The sequence below is a fragment of the Camelus ferus genome, chromosome 12 (assembly GCF_009834535.1).
Source record: "Camelus ferus isolate YT-003-E chromosome 12, BCGSAC_Cfer_1.0, whole genome shotgun sequence".
NCBI classification, from domain to species: domain Eukaryota; kingdom Metazoa; phylum Chordata; class Mammalia; order Artiodactyla; family Camelidae; genus Camelus; species Camelus ferus.
This window is the reverse complement of record NC_045707.1, coordinates 5,977,096-5,991,355: the sequence shown is the minus strand read 5'-3', so window position 1 is coordinate 5,991,355 and position 14,260 is coordinate 5,977,096. Positions and strand designations below refer to the sequence as shown.

Below are 14,260 nucleotides of genomic sequence, written 5' to 3'. Positions count from 1 at the left end.
CCTTAATGAATTTTCTTCAAATTATAGCCTTTTAATATCTCAGTGATTTATTTCTGTACGATAAATTTCTAAAAACATGTAAGTAAAAGAAGTGGGGAAAATTAAAGACTTTAGTATTCACTATGTAATTACCAGATATGGTTTAGTTCTAATCATGTATATATTAAAGAGCAAATACAACAGAATTACAGGAAAAAAAAAAAAAGGCTAAGGGGAGAGGGTACAGTGGTAGACCACATGCCTAGCATGCATGAGGTCCTGGGTTCAATCTCCAGTATCTCCATTTAAAAAACTCAAGGTTAAGGATTAATTACTTACAGTCAACTGTTTAAGCAAATCTAAGAATTTGTTTACCGAGTATAAACAAAGAAAAGGGAATTTCAAGATGACAGGTAGAGGACAAAAAGATTACCCAGAGGTCAAACTTACCGGGTTGAGAGTTCCAGGTTGAGCTAACTGTCCATGGTGCTGAAGAGGAGAGGTTTGCCGGGGTCCAATAGGGGGCTGAGGCATGCTCATCTGGCCAAATTGATTCAAACCTGTGAGTAAGTGTAAGATATTACATCTGAGCACCTTTATGTAACTGGAGAATAGAAGAGCTCTTATTTATGATTCTATGTAATTTTATCAGGACAAATAAAGGAACCTGCTTCCAACAGTGAATGAACAGCAGATAATAATCTTATAATACACCAGGGACTCTGTTTAAAAAGGTACATGGATTTCTTTCATTACTTACCAGGTTGTGGAGTTATCCGAGGCATCATCTGGCTTGGCACACTGCCACGGATCATAGAAGGATCAGGTAGAGGGCCGTCTAGAGTGGAATATAGAAAAGGTTAGAACCTTATCTTTCAGGCAGCTATTTCCTTAAAAACAAAAAAAGAAACTCTACAAAAATATCTTTAGTAATGTCTTACAGAATCCAGTCTGAATATGAAAGGAATAAAGCTATGAACTGGACAGGAACCCGAAAAAAATGTTAGTTCTAGAATACAAGAAGAAGCCTCAAAATGGTTTTGGCACATTTCTTTATGAACCAGAGTGCTTTCCGCACTGACAGGAAAATAATCTAAGGTCTTATATTTAAAAAGACGACTACAGCATTGAATACACTGTTGTTTGATTAAGCCTGATTCTTCCGTTGGTATGCAGAATACCTCTATACATAAGGACCACACACTGGCCAAGTTCCCCCAACTCCAATAACGTGTTTTTATGCATACAAGCCCACCGTGAACACTGACTTTAAATACACACATTATACTGCACTACATATCATGTACCTCTTAGATACAAAAACAGAAATAAATATAGATACGTAAATTCTAATATTTTCTTGGATTGTCTGCACATTCTTTAGCAGCACAGTGCTTCCCAACATTTTTCACATCAGGGTGCACCAAAAAAATAATGTTTCTTTCACATTCTGGGATGCCTGTAGTGACCCAGCTCTACCCTGCACCGCCCCCCTCCCCAAGTAGTATGTACTCAAGCTTCGGGCAAACCTGTGGCAGACTGTGCTCTAAAGAGAAGGCCACCATTTCAGACAACTCTCAAAATGTCCTCTGTCACTACTGCTCATTTACTAAAAAGTTTGCTATACTAAACAGCAACAAATAGGACTCCTACTGTATATTAAAAAAATTAGTATCTTTAATATGAATATATTGTCCTTGGTTTGCCCACTAATTATGTTTATGATTTCTTCTGTTTTTCTTTTTTCTTTAAAGCTTCCAGTATTTAGAGACTTTTCTCATTTCATTTTATATTTTCTTCAATATTCTGTATAGTACTTTTTAATTTAAAGTTTTAAAAAATTTGATTCTTCTACAGTTAATTTCTGTGTGTGAGATAAGGTGGGGATCTCATTCCATAAACATATACTCAAGGCCATTCAGTTCCACTAATATTTGTTCCTGCCTGCATCAGTACCATACTGTTTTCATTCTAATAGGAGACTACAATTTAATATGAGACTTTTAACTTGGCTCAAATTTCTAATGAACTCAAGTAAATTCTACCACACCCAAGTATCTCAAATTTGTCCACTTGTCTCTATACCTTAGTTACTGCCCTACTTCAAAGCATCAGCAATGAAGCAGTGTCCTCAACTGTAGTCTTCACTTTTTTTCTGAACAATTGTTCCACCTAATCAAAAAATACCTGTGTTTTCCTTTGCCAGTGGGGCCTCGGTGCATGCTAGTCCCTCTGCCAAAAAAGCTGATGCTGTTCTCAACTCTTCACACCACGGTCCAATGAGAAAGTGTATCTAGCACACTGCAGTTAACAAACGAGGCTGCTAAAAGCCAGTGGCAACCAAGAGTTCTCCATTTCACTACTTCAGGACCTGCGGGGGATGAATTTCTCAGCCCACCTATAATCCACTAATGGCCTAAGACTTGGTACCTACTGGCTCTGTTGGCACTATCTACATGTAGTAGGTAGTGAGCTTTCTCTGATTCAAAGTACAAGTTTTCCCTATCATAGCCTTTCACACATCATTTACACAGCCTGTATTCTTCCTCACTGTTCTATACCTGTATCGTATTTCACTGCTTGGAACCTAGTAGCAAATCAATGAATGAGTAAGGGAATGCATAATAATCTTGGCTATCTGGTTAATTCATCAAGTCATGAAGGCTGCTTTAACTAGAACACTGAACTGTCAAGATGAATTTTAAATGATGCTTCTAAAAAATAAACAGTTCTTCCAATATATCGTGTCAGGAAGAAAGTGTGACAGTGTAAGTAACATGATATTGTTTGTAGGACGTATCAAAGTCAGTGAGGCCTCTGCACCTGCTCAGTCTACATCTATTGGCTGCATACAATATACAAGTCAGTGAAAACCTGTGGACTATCAATTCCACGATGTCACTGTGAGAGAAGAATATCTTCTACGAGAGAAGAATATCTTCGGTACTAAAAATACCATATAACCAAGACATATAAAGCAGCAAGTCCAGTAATCTTAAATATACTGTTCAGCTACTGCTTTTACTGGAAGCTGAATTATTTTCTTTGAAAAGGCAAAAAAGAGTCATTTGAAAACTCTAGAATAGTTACCAAAGCTACTGAAAATTAGTGAATTTGGTTATGAACCATTTTATTACAATTTCTCCCCAAAATAACAATAATAGAAAGCACTCACTTGAAGTCATTCCTGGTTGTGGCTGTCCCATGTTAGGCCCTGGGTTCATGGAAACTGGCCCCATGCTTGCAGCACTTGGTAGCATGTTCTGTTTCTGTAGTCTAGTCCTTCGTTTTTCTTCTAGTTCTTTCTGGATTTTATAGATCTTCTCAGCTAGCAGGTGGTAGTATTCCGCCTTTTGGAATTTTGTAGAGATGAGGAGAAAAGATGAATTACCATGAGGTAACAAAAAAATGAACTAAGAATAGATACTAGCTTCATTTAAAGAGGTAGGAAGAAATGTAATGGGAGAAGAATCAATCTAATCTACTTTCTTAAATCATTCCAAATATGAGCTCATGTTTGGAACGATCGTGTAAAAAGCTGCTTTATTATGAACCTACAGAGTAAAGCATGACCTCTCAAAGTAAGTTTACAAACTATGTGCTGGCAATTTATAGCATGTGGAAAGAATATGCTACATTTTTGAAGAAGTGCCAATTTAGAGAAGAAAGTTCAACTGATATGGAAATACTACTTGAGATGAAAATACTAAGCAGCTGATTCACCATATTCTAGTGAAAATAGCACAGAGCTGGTAACAGCTCAACCACTTTTCAGCTGACAGAAGGACAACCCAGATAAAGTGCCTCGTGAGTGCACTGTATTATTAGGAGGAAAAATGTAAGATTCTTGACATACACTTTAAGAAAATTGCTTTGTTATCGTGACTCCACAGTGAGACTAAGACAGAATGGCTAAAGGGTATCCTGTGAAGTTCAGTATTTTCCGTGTACATGTAACAACGAGGAATAACCAAAAGAGGTCCATTTTTGACTTTATATAGACAAAAAAGATGCTCACTCGATTATTTGCAGATTCATACATGTCCCCTTCCACTTTCCGGGCATATGCAACTAGGTTTTCCATCCGCCTGTCTTTTAAAGCAGCAGGATCCGGAGTAGGAAATATGGCTTGAACACTAGGAACAGAAAATCCTACCACTATTATACCATGTCAGTTTTTCGTTCTTGTCATACAAATATACAGTATTTTAAACTTCTTCCTGATTAGTAGTTCCCCATTTTTATACCATGAACACATTAGGTAAAATTTTAAAATGAGGGGTAAGATGTGCTCAAATATAAAATACTGACCAAAATGAAAATGTCTCTGCGGTAAACAAAGGGTTCTCCTGATCAGAATCTAAGAAATGACTCCATAAAAATACTCTCTGGTCCCTGTAACTCTAATGTGGAGCAAAAAAATTATACTGTGCTATTTGCATAAAGGAAGTGAGGAAACATAACCTTTGTCATAGTATCAAGTAGCAACAGCCTTAAGATCCTTCTACTTTCCTAAATTCAGCTTAGTCAAATAAAACCTAATAATCTACAAAATCTTAAAAGATAAAAAAAAACTTGAAGTGAAGGGGGCAAAAATGCATAATAATTCTGTTAAATTCAGTATCTTTTACTCTCCAGCAAGTCCCTACAAAATGCTTGGCACTGACATTCCAGAAGATTGACAGATGTGATTTCAACCACTAATTTATCATATGGACACCTTATGTTCACCTGTACCTGAAACAACCATGTGGAGAAGAAATAAATGGAAGCTTAGAAAAATACCTAAGTTAGTAAGAAAAAAAAATCCACAAGCATATAATAAACATTTCACATTAACTCAGATAACAAATCCCAAACAATCTACTGTCTCTGTTCATTAAATAAAAGTTCCTTAACAGCTGGATCACAAAATAAGTTTGTTTTCGTTATTCCTTATTAATTTACTGTATTAACATCTCAGTTTTCTCTTTGTCAAATTCCATTTTTAGTGCTATCATTTGAGAATTCCTAAATGAAACTCAAGTATAATTGGTAGGCTAATGTAACATAAAAATAAAGATAAAAGACAGGTCACAAAGTTCTAAGCCAATTAAAAAAAACGAATAAAACGAAAAGCCCTCCATTAAGTGAGGGGGGGGAACTGATACTTCCAAGAAAAAAAGAAATTCTGCATTTTTTTTTGAAGTATAAACTCTGTAATCAGTCAAGTCTAATCTCTATCTTTAGGATATTGGGTGCATTACATTTTACCACTCCATATGCCTTCTCCCTCTTTCATCTGAGAAGAGAGTGACTGTGAGGCAGTGTGCCTGGCATATATCAACTTCACAACAAATAGCGCAGAGGTATTTCACAAACTATTGATATGTGCACATTTGGAGGGACAGAAGACCACAGAGAAACCACCCAAACAGATTCAACTTGTCAAGATAATAAAAGCTTTACCAGGGACAACAGAAAACAGCACTGACACTACTATTCTAATGATCTAAGACCTAGCTTTTCTTTTAAAATGAGTTCTGTAAAGGCCACTTTACAATTTAAATTTAAAGTGAAAACATCTTAAATAATGAGTTGATTACTGTCACTAGGCAGAATTGTTTACATGCTGTTAAAGCTGAAAGACTCGTAATGAATAATGGCGAAGAAGTTGAGAAGCAGAGAATAGGAAGCAGGAAAGCCACAGAAGAAGTATCAGCAGCAACAGCCAGGCTACAGAAAAATCACTAACATTTCTCTTGTGTTTAAGTGCCAGGCAGATTGGAAGCATGTTGACCTGTAACTGTTTATGAATAAGACATGCCTACAATCTTACAGTTTGTGAACAAGATGATTTCGAAGATCCTGAGTAATATCTTCATGCCACTGTTTCCGAATTCCAGTACTGGATGGTTGAGCTGCTGTTGGCATAGGACCCAGTGAGGCCACACTGGCATTTTCACTCATCATTGGGCTTTAAAAAGGAGTCGTGAAATAATAGTTTTAGTGAAGAAAGGTAGGAGAAAAGAGGATCTCATTTAAGTAGAGCTGATAGGGCCAATACACCATGACAAGTCCATTTACATAAAGAAGTCTGGGGGTGTGCATGTGTTTATATCTGTGTGAGGGAAAAGAGTTATTAACCCACAACATTTTGTTGTTTGGAGAAGTGGATGATGTGTTTAGAAGACTAAGTCTTGTGTTACATAAAACTAAGCTGTCACTTTGACACAGCTCATCCCAGGGAATCCACTGGACAATGGACTAATCCTTAACCCTGGGATAGAGCAAACTCGTTTTCTAAGCAGCTGCATTTGCAACACCCTACTGTATGTGGGAAGGTGTCTGCTACCCCAAATAATGGATACAATTTTTAATTAGGTTATAGAAAGCATAAAGTATGAACTCAAACATACTATTTGTCTTCATTCATCAAGGATATCTTCTAGTCAAGGAAATTTAAAAACTCAAAAAAGGAATCCTAACAAGTGTCTGAAACCTGACAAAGGGCACAAACCACAATACTTACTTTTGAGAATTTATGGCTGAATGCAACATCGAGTCAGAAAGAAGATTTGACGTTTGAACCCCTACACCTCCGTTTACTCCCATAGGACTAGCACCTAGGTCAAAACAAAAAACATGATAGAATATCTTAAATACCAGTAACAACTTAAAAAAAAAGAGAGAGGAGGTGGAGAAAGAGAGAGAGAAGGAAGAAGGAAAAGTGATGAAAGTCCTAGAAGAAAATGTCACAAGAAACTTTCATCTTTGAAAGACAGACCCAAAATAGAATCTTTAAGGACATTTGAGTAATAAGGAAAATAATCACCATAAACAAAGTTAAGAGACAAATGACAAATCAGGGTTAAAAAATACTAGCAGTACATATAAAAAATCACTATTTACAATATAACTAGCAACACACATATAAAGGCTAATTCACAAAGCACCTTTACAATCCAGTAAGAAAAAGACGAATAATCCAATAGGAAAGGAACAAGCAATTTACATAAAAAGAAATGCAATAGGTTTAAAAAATGCACATATGCTCAACTGCATTTAAAATAAAACTTAAAGTAATATATTTTTCTGTATGAAATTTTGAAATCTTTTTAAAGTTTGAGAATATCAAGGGTTGAGAAGGGTCTGGGAAAAAAAGAATTTTCTTTTAAAAAATTATTATTATGGGGAGGTTAGGTTTATTTATTTTTTAATGGAAGTACTAGGGACTGGACCTAGGACCTCATGCATGCTAAGCACGCACTCTACTACTGAGCTATACCCTCCCCCCTAAAAGAAGCATTTTCAGTGAAAATCCATTGGTGTGTAAACTGACTCACTTTATTTGGTAATTGCTAAATAAATGAAAAAATGCATGCACATATTCATTGATTAGGATTTCCATTTCTGATATTTGTCTTACAGTTATACTCATACATGTATGTACAGATGTAAGAGCAACGTCAAAGAAGCAAAAAACTAGAACCAGAATTGCTTAGGGAACTGAATTATACATGCACGTGCTTTTGTAAGCACAGTTTATGTAAGGACATAAGGAATCTAAGTATGATGGTCCCTAAAGAGGGTAATAAAACTGTCTGGGTTAGAGTTAAACTATTTTTTATTGAATATTCCTTCAGACTGGCTTGAATAGCTCTATGTGCATGTATTACTTTTTTGATTAACAGTTTTAATGAATATTCTATTTCCTTAAAAACATAAAACAGCAATGTTCAGATTTTCATGCGGTTAAAATTTTTTTGATACACAATTCTATTAATATACTCCTCAAGGTATTTTGGTTAAAGACAAGAAAACAAACAAAACTTCCCAGTAAAATGCAAATAATGAACTAGATTCTATCTAAGTCAAATCCTGTTGCCTTTTTTCATCATGCTTCCTACATGCTTAGGCAGAACTTTGCTTCTGACAGCATCAGGGTGGCTCTGAAATGTAGCTGCTGGTAGTGGTCTTTAATTGTCTCAACTGCAATTCTTTATTTGTCACCACTGTGTTATTTTTAGAGAAATTATGTACCCTTAAGGCATATTTTTTAATTGGTGGTAATATTATGAAGGTAAAAGAAAAAAGTGATTACACTGAGTATCAGTTTACTTATCTTACTGCTTTCTGATGGTACATGAAAACATAGCCAAACATTCTCTACAAAGTATCCAGGTCCACTTAATATTTCACATTGACTGTGAGTAATGGCTCATAACTTCAGAGGGAATATTCTTACACAGGATAGTATTTAAGACCCTAGGAGTGAGCATTCACTTGAGAATACAAAAATGTAGGAAGTCAGACACTACTGGCACTGACAAAGAGTAAGTCAGGAGGAAAAAATGAACAAGGAAAGAATTCATGGCACCTAAAAAATCAGGGAGTATATTATATGTATTTTTAAGCCCAAGGAGAAACCCTCAGCCCTAGGAGTATATATTTTTTCTAACCCCTAATAAAATCTTTATAGGAATATGTTAATTTAATATGAACTAGAAGATTAAGAATGTGGTCAAATATGGTCATGGAAGGCTTACAGAAAAAAGCTCTAATTTTGGGCTCTGGAGTGGATTCCCTCTTCCCCTCCCTGCTACAGAATCTCTATAACCTGATATACGTAGTAGCTACTTTTGTTTTGTCTACTTAGTCATTTACCTGCCCACCCAGACTAGAGATGTCTTAAAGTAGGGACCATGTTACCCCCTTTACTAGTTTTTTCCAGCACACAGCACATCTGAGTGAATGCTGTTAATCATTTATTCAAACACCCTTGTCAATCAAAGGACCTAAAATCTGTAACTGAGAATGTCCCAGCATTACAGCGGTTCTGTCACAGAGGGAGACACATCTGTCACTGTGAATATTTTCCCCATGGAAGCATTAGTATAAATGTCTGCTCAGGCACTTCATCCTACCTAGTACTATATACTTCAGGTAAAGGTCGTATGACACAGACCCTTACTCATAAGTAGTACTTCTTAATATCTGACAGTCTGTTGGAACATAAACTAGATATGATGTCTACCAAATAAGTGAGATATAAAACCTTTAGAAGAGAATACAAAACAAAACTCAAGTTCTTGATAGTAACAGTTCCAGAACTTCCATGAAATAGCTGAAAAATGGGTAATCAATAATTTGAAGGTCAACAATAAAACAAGAGAATAGGGATACTATAAGGGCTAGCTAAAAGCAAAGAATCCCAACAAATTATTAAAACTTGATGGCATACCACACGACAACCCATGACATACTCATCCCCAAAGTGTTTAATCAGGATCTAATTTTAAGGAAACAGTCAGACAAATCCAAATTATGGGACAATCTACGAGGCTCATGAAGTCACTGTGTGATGAACAAAGAAAAGGTGGGATGACTTCTAGATGAAAAGAGACAAAAGACACTTAACTAAATGAATGTAAAACACTTGACTTTTGGGGACAACTGGATAAATTAAAATACAGACTGTACTAACTAGAGGATATTAGCAAATGTTCAATTTTGCAGGTGTGGTAACAATACTGTGGTTATGGAGTTGAGTATTCTTTATTACTAGGAAATACATGCCGAAATAGTTAGCAGTCAACTGTGAAGATCTCTGAAGTCCACACAGACTCAAAGCAAATGTGGCAAAAATGTTGAAAATTAGTAAATCTAGATAAAGGGTATCACATAGTCTCTATTGGACTATGACAATTTTTAGCAGGTTTGAAAAACCAAATTAAAATTCAGGAGAAAAAATGTACAGAAGTCACTAAAACACTGCCTTTACTTTAAATCTGCAATGATTATGAAGGAAGAATCTAAAATATTTTAAATCACTACTGGGGAGATTACATAGATGTGCTTCTATGGCCCAAATTTTCTGACAAAGCTTTCCTATCTATCACTTTGGCAGGGCCCCCAAGGATACATTAGGGTTAAAATAATATGGGTGAGAATTGACAGAACTAGCCACTTGGAGCTCAATCTTAGAAAAACATAAAAGATAAACATTTTAGGTTACTGAGTAAGTAAAACAATACTCAAGTAAACTGCTTTTGTTTACAAACAGGATAAAAATCTCACACTGTTAGGGAACACAATTTAATCCTGTTTGTGGATTTAGCCTACTAGATCAAGTCCAAACCTGAAGCATCTTGAAACTTGATTAATCTTACTCCTAAAATAATAATTTTAAAGACACTGAAAAAAGGGAAAAAAAGAAATTCACGAAGCAAATTTTCAAGTAATTTTGTGGGTATATACAAATGTATATACAAGTATACAGATGATACAAGAAAAGATGAAAAGAATTAAACTAGGAACTATACACAGAAATTTGAAAAATTAATGGAAAATAATTACAAAAATGAAAACCTAGGCCAGAGGTAGATAACTTCACTGGGTCAAGATTCTAAAACTCAAAGAAGATGTACTCTGTATCACTTGGAAAGGGAGAGAAAAAAGCAATCATAAGTTAAAAAGAGAGAGAGTAAAGGTGAAATGAAGTCCTCAGATCTCTCTTTTAATACATACATAAGAGCTTGAAAATAAGCCTGAAAAGGCAGGAATGCTCTCCATCCCAGTTTCTAGACCAGTTTTTAAAACTCTTCACTCAATAACTGTTTAACAAGTTAGCACTGCTTTTCATGAAATAATGCACATTTCAAGATAAAAATAACAAAAATCAACAAGATTACATTTTTACAAGAGTGGTGTGCCCAACTGTTTTCTCATTTAGAATCAAACAGTGGGCAGAAACTAAGCCTACCGCACTTATGAATGGAAGGCTAAGAGTGGGTTTCATAGGCAAAACCATGATGGATTATTCTGAATCAGACTTTTCTAGTTACAGAAAAACATCATCACCAAGAACAATTTTAGAATAACAGGCAAAGTATTAAAAAGCACAGGCTTACCAGAGCTGGATATTTAACTATTTATACAAAATGGCTTATATGTTCGACTGCCTGACAGCAAAGGGATAATTATAGGGCAATTCTCCTTTATCTTACCATATAATTAAGAGAATAAAAACCACTGTGAGTTAGGATATTAGAACACTGCTCACTTCCCCTTCCCTCTCAGTTGTATCATAGGAAGAGGTTAAGCAAACAAGTATATTTGATTAACTATTTCAAAGGCAAGCAAACTACTTCTGTTGCTAGATATATCTGGAAATCTACATTAACAATAACTAAACATTTCAAACCAAAAGAATTTTTCAAGCCAAAACACAACTGTTTCTTTGTGCCTTTTAAAAAAGCAAAAATAAATAAATAAAAGGGGGGGGCCCTTAAATGTCCAACAGTAACAGACGGTTCTATACAAAGAAATACTATACAAGCATTAAAAATGATACATTAAGTATGGAAACTGAAAAGACCTTCACATTTCGTAAAGAAGTAGCCTGTTATAACACATGGGATCCCATTTCTAGAAATATAAAGTCATTGGGATTAGGAAGGATATAAACAAAGTAAAAGTTGCCTCTGATACATGGATTACAAGGGAATTTTTATACTACAATGTTTTTATGTTTTCAAATTTTCTTCTTTTTTTAATATTGAAGGACAGTCAGTTTAAGATGTGTCAATTCCTGGTGTACAGCATGTTTCAGTCATACATATACATATACATATACATATATACATATATTCCTTTTCATTATTTGTTGCAAGGTACTGAATATAGCTGCCTGTGCTATATAGTATAAATTTGTTGTGTATCTATTTTATGTATAGTATGCACTGCAATCTTCTAAAAATTACTTTAAAATGAGTCATGTTACAAAAAAAGTAAGAGAGGGAGAGAGACAGAAACAATAACAGAGAGACCACGATAAACCAAGGAGTTAACCTTGCATATTACTTGGCATTTACACGAACTGATAATCTCATCTGTCACTAGGAGGCCACAGACTTACTCATGTTGCTCATGGGTCGCATCCCTTGAGGAGACTGCCCCGACTGCTGGTTCTGCTGGTTCTTTGCTTGCACCTGGGGCTGTGTCGGCATCTGATTTACTTGATAGGGTAGTCCAAGGGCTGCATAAGCTCTTTCTATAGAGCTGGGATCAATCTGACTAACAGTGCTTAGGCTGGGAGTAGACTGTTGACCCACCCCTAGAGAGCTAGTATTTCCAAGTCCAACTGGTGCTCCAGTCAGAATTGCTGGAGAAAACAAAAGAAACAGTATTACAACATTAAAGATGGTGAAAAAGAAAACACTACCATGTTTGAGTGAATTTTAAACACAAAATTGTTATGTGATTATGAAATACATGCATCTCATTTCCTATTATTTCCCTGAAGAAATTACTGGATGCATAACTGAGTGGTCAAAGAATCACTGGCATGTAAGGCTTTTGATCCAAAATACCCAAAAGCCTTCCCATAGACTGTATCAATGTTCCCACCAACAGTGCACAAATGCCTCAAAGCCAATACCAGGTAGTATCACTTCTGCCAATGTGACAGGATAGACATGGTACTTCTTCATTTCTTAATTTAATAGTGAACTTTATGGTATTCCCTCCCTCTAGCAAACTATTTCGTAGTCCCAATTCTCCACTGGGCTATTTACGATTTATCTTTATGGAATTTAATTCCTTTCTAACATGCTATATATTGAGTTCCAAATTTGTCTTTCAATTCTTAAGTTTTGTTTCCAGAGGAGTTGTGGGAGCTGCACTTTCTACTTTTGACCTGTCTTTTCTATGAAAAGAAGCTCCTCATCACCCCAGGCTTGTAAAACTAATCTCAAACCTTTTTTCTTTTTTTTTACATAATTTCAGATAATCTAAATATTTAGATCGCTCATATAAAAGAGTAACTTGCCCAATGTCAAAGCAATGATCTTTCTGGATCGTATTTTAGGTTAAAAGTAGTTCAATTCTAACCTTATTAATATGACATTAAGTGGTAAATGGAAATAATCTAGTATTAGCTCTAGGCAGTCAGAGGAACTTCACATAATCAAGAAATACTTTAAATCTCACCAAACTGCATTGGTGAGAGTCTGAGAATACTTTTGATATAAAAGCTTCAAAAGATTTAAACACTTACACTGTTGATTTCTCTTATCCCCAGCATTCTTAAGGGGGAGACACACAGGGCAATCATGCCTTGTACAATTCTTCCAGTGTGAAATGATTTGTCGAGAAGATGCACAGTGTGCCACTAAAAAGAACAAAAATGATTGTTTTTCCAAATGCAGCTTATATTTTTATATTAGTATCAACTAACTTATCAATCACTTAACAAGGGCTACAAATGTTATTAACCCATTACATCTTCATAATACCTCTACAGAATAGTTGTTAGTACTCATGTTTTATAGTTGAGAAAACAGGTAAAAACTGGTTAAGTAATCTGCACAAAGTCACAGAGCACCCAAAGTGGGATTCAAACTCAAGCTGGTCTGGCTTCCAGAGCCCCTATTTTCATCATAAAGTTGTGAAGTCTATTTTATTCTATAAAAATCTGTAAAAATAGACTTCTAATGACTCCATAAATACACAAATTATATTAAGTTGAGTAACATTGTTTTTGTATTTACACTATGCTACACTGGGGCAAATCAGTCAGTAGGAATCATCACATCTGGGAAGTCTCTAGAACTTCCTCTCCTACCACATATCTCTAGATACTCATTCACAAAATGATACTGACTTTTACCATAACCTAATATAGAGTAAGGCATTATCAATAAGAAGTCTCAAAATAGAGATATTTTGAGTACTAACTGTAAGTATTAACGGCTGAGCATGAAAACGCCTTGAGCCCACTCACCTTGGCAGGACTTGCCTGACTGGCAGTGTGTCATGTGGTTAAGGACATTCTTCATTGTCCGACAGTGGGGAAGGTTGCACTGCCGCACTTCCCCATTAGCCTGCTCCCGGCGCTGGCACTTGTGAGCGTGCAAAAGGAGAACAAGCTGCTGCTGGATGAGCTTGCGCTTCTCTGGATCAGCCGTGTGTGCTCCAGAACCCATCCCTTGGGCTACCGGAGTCACCAGGCCCGGCTGCTGGACCTGCGGGGACTGCTGCTGGCCCTAAGGGATAAAACAATAAAGATACATTTAATTTTAGGTGTCATGGTGTGCTACCTCCCTATTAAATATGCACCTGGAGATTTTCAATGAAAATCTTTAAGGACAGACTCCATTTTTTTTTGACACAGGGGATTCTAACATAAATAAATGAAGCTTTCTACAATCAAGAAGCTCAATTTAATAAGAAAACAAATTACTACATAAACCAAGCAATAAAACCAAAGTACGTATAACATAAAGAGAGCAAAAGAAAG

The 14,260-nt window shown here is 35.7% G+C and overlaps 1 protein-coding gene across 1 annotated transcript in view; it reads right to left on the bottom strand.

Moving 5' to 3' along the window:
• The window catches only part of EP300 (E1A binding protein p300), a 66,931-nt gene that overhangs the window by 25,322 nt on the left and 27,349 nt on the right, over window positions 1–14,260 (bottom strand). Inside the window, exons 4-12 of the mRNA XM_006174708.3 lie at window positions 13,745–14,006; window positions 13,019–13,132; window positions 11,879–12,124; window positions 6,491–6,584; window positions 5,798–5,935; window positions 3,998–4,115; window positions 3,155–3,329; window positions 740–817; window positions 430–539 (exon numbers count right to left, since the gene is read on the bottom strand). Of these exons, the coding sequence (XP_006174770.2) occupies window positions 430–539; window positions 740–817; window positions 3,155–3,329; window positions 3,998–4,115; window positions 5,798–5,935; window positions 6,491–6,584; window positions 11,879–12,124; window positions 13,019–13,132; window positions 13,745–14,006 (1,335 nt within the window). The remainder of the gene's footprint in view (window positions 1–429; window positions 540–739; window positions 818–3,154; window positions 3,330–3,997; window positions 4,116–5,797; window positions 5,936–6,490; window positions 6,585–11,878; window positions 12,125–13,018; window positions 13,133–13,744; window positions 14,007–14,260) is intronic.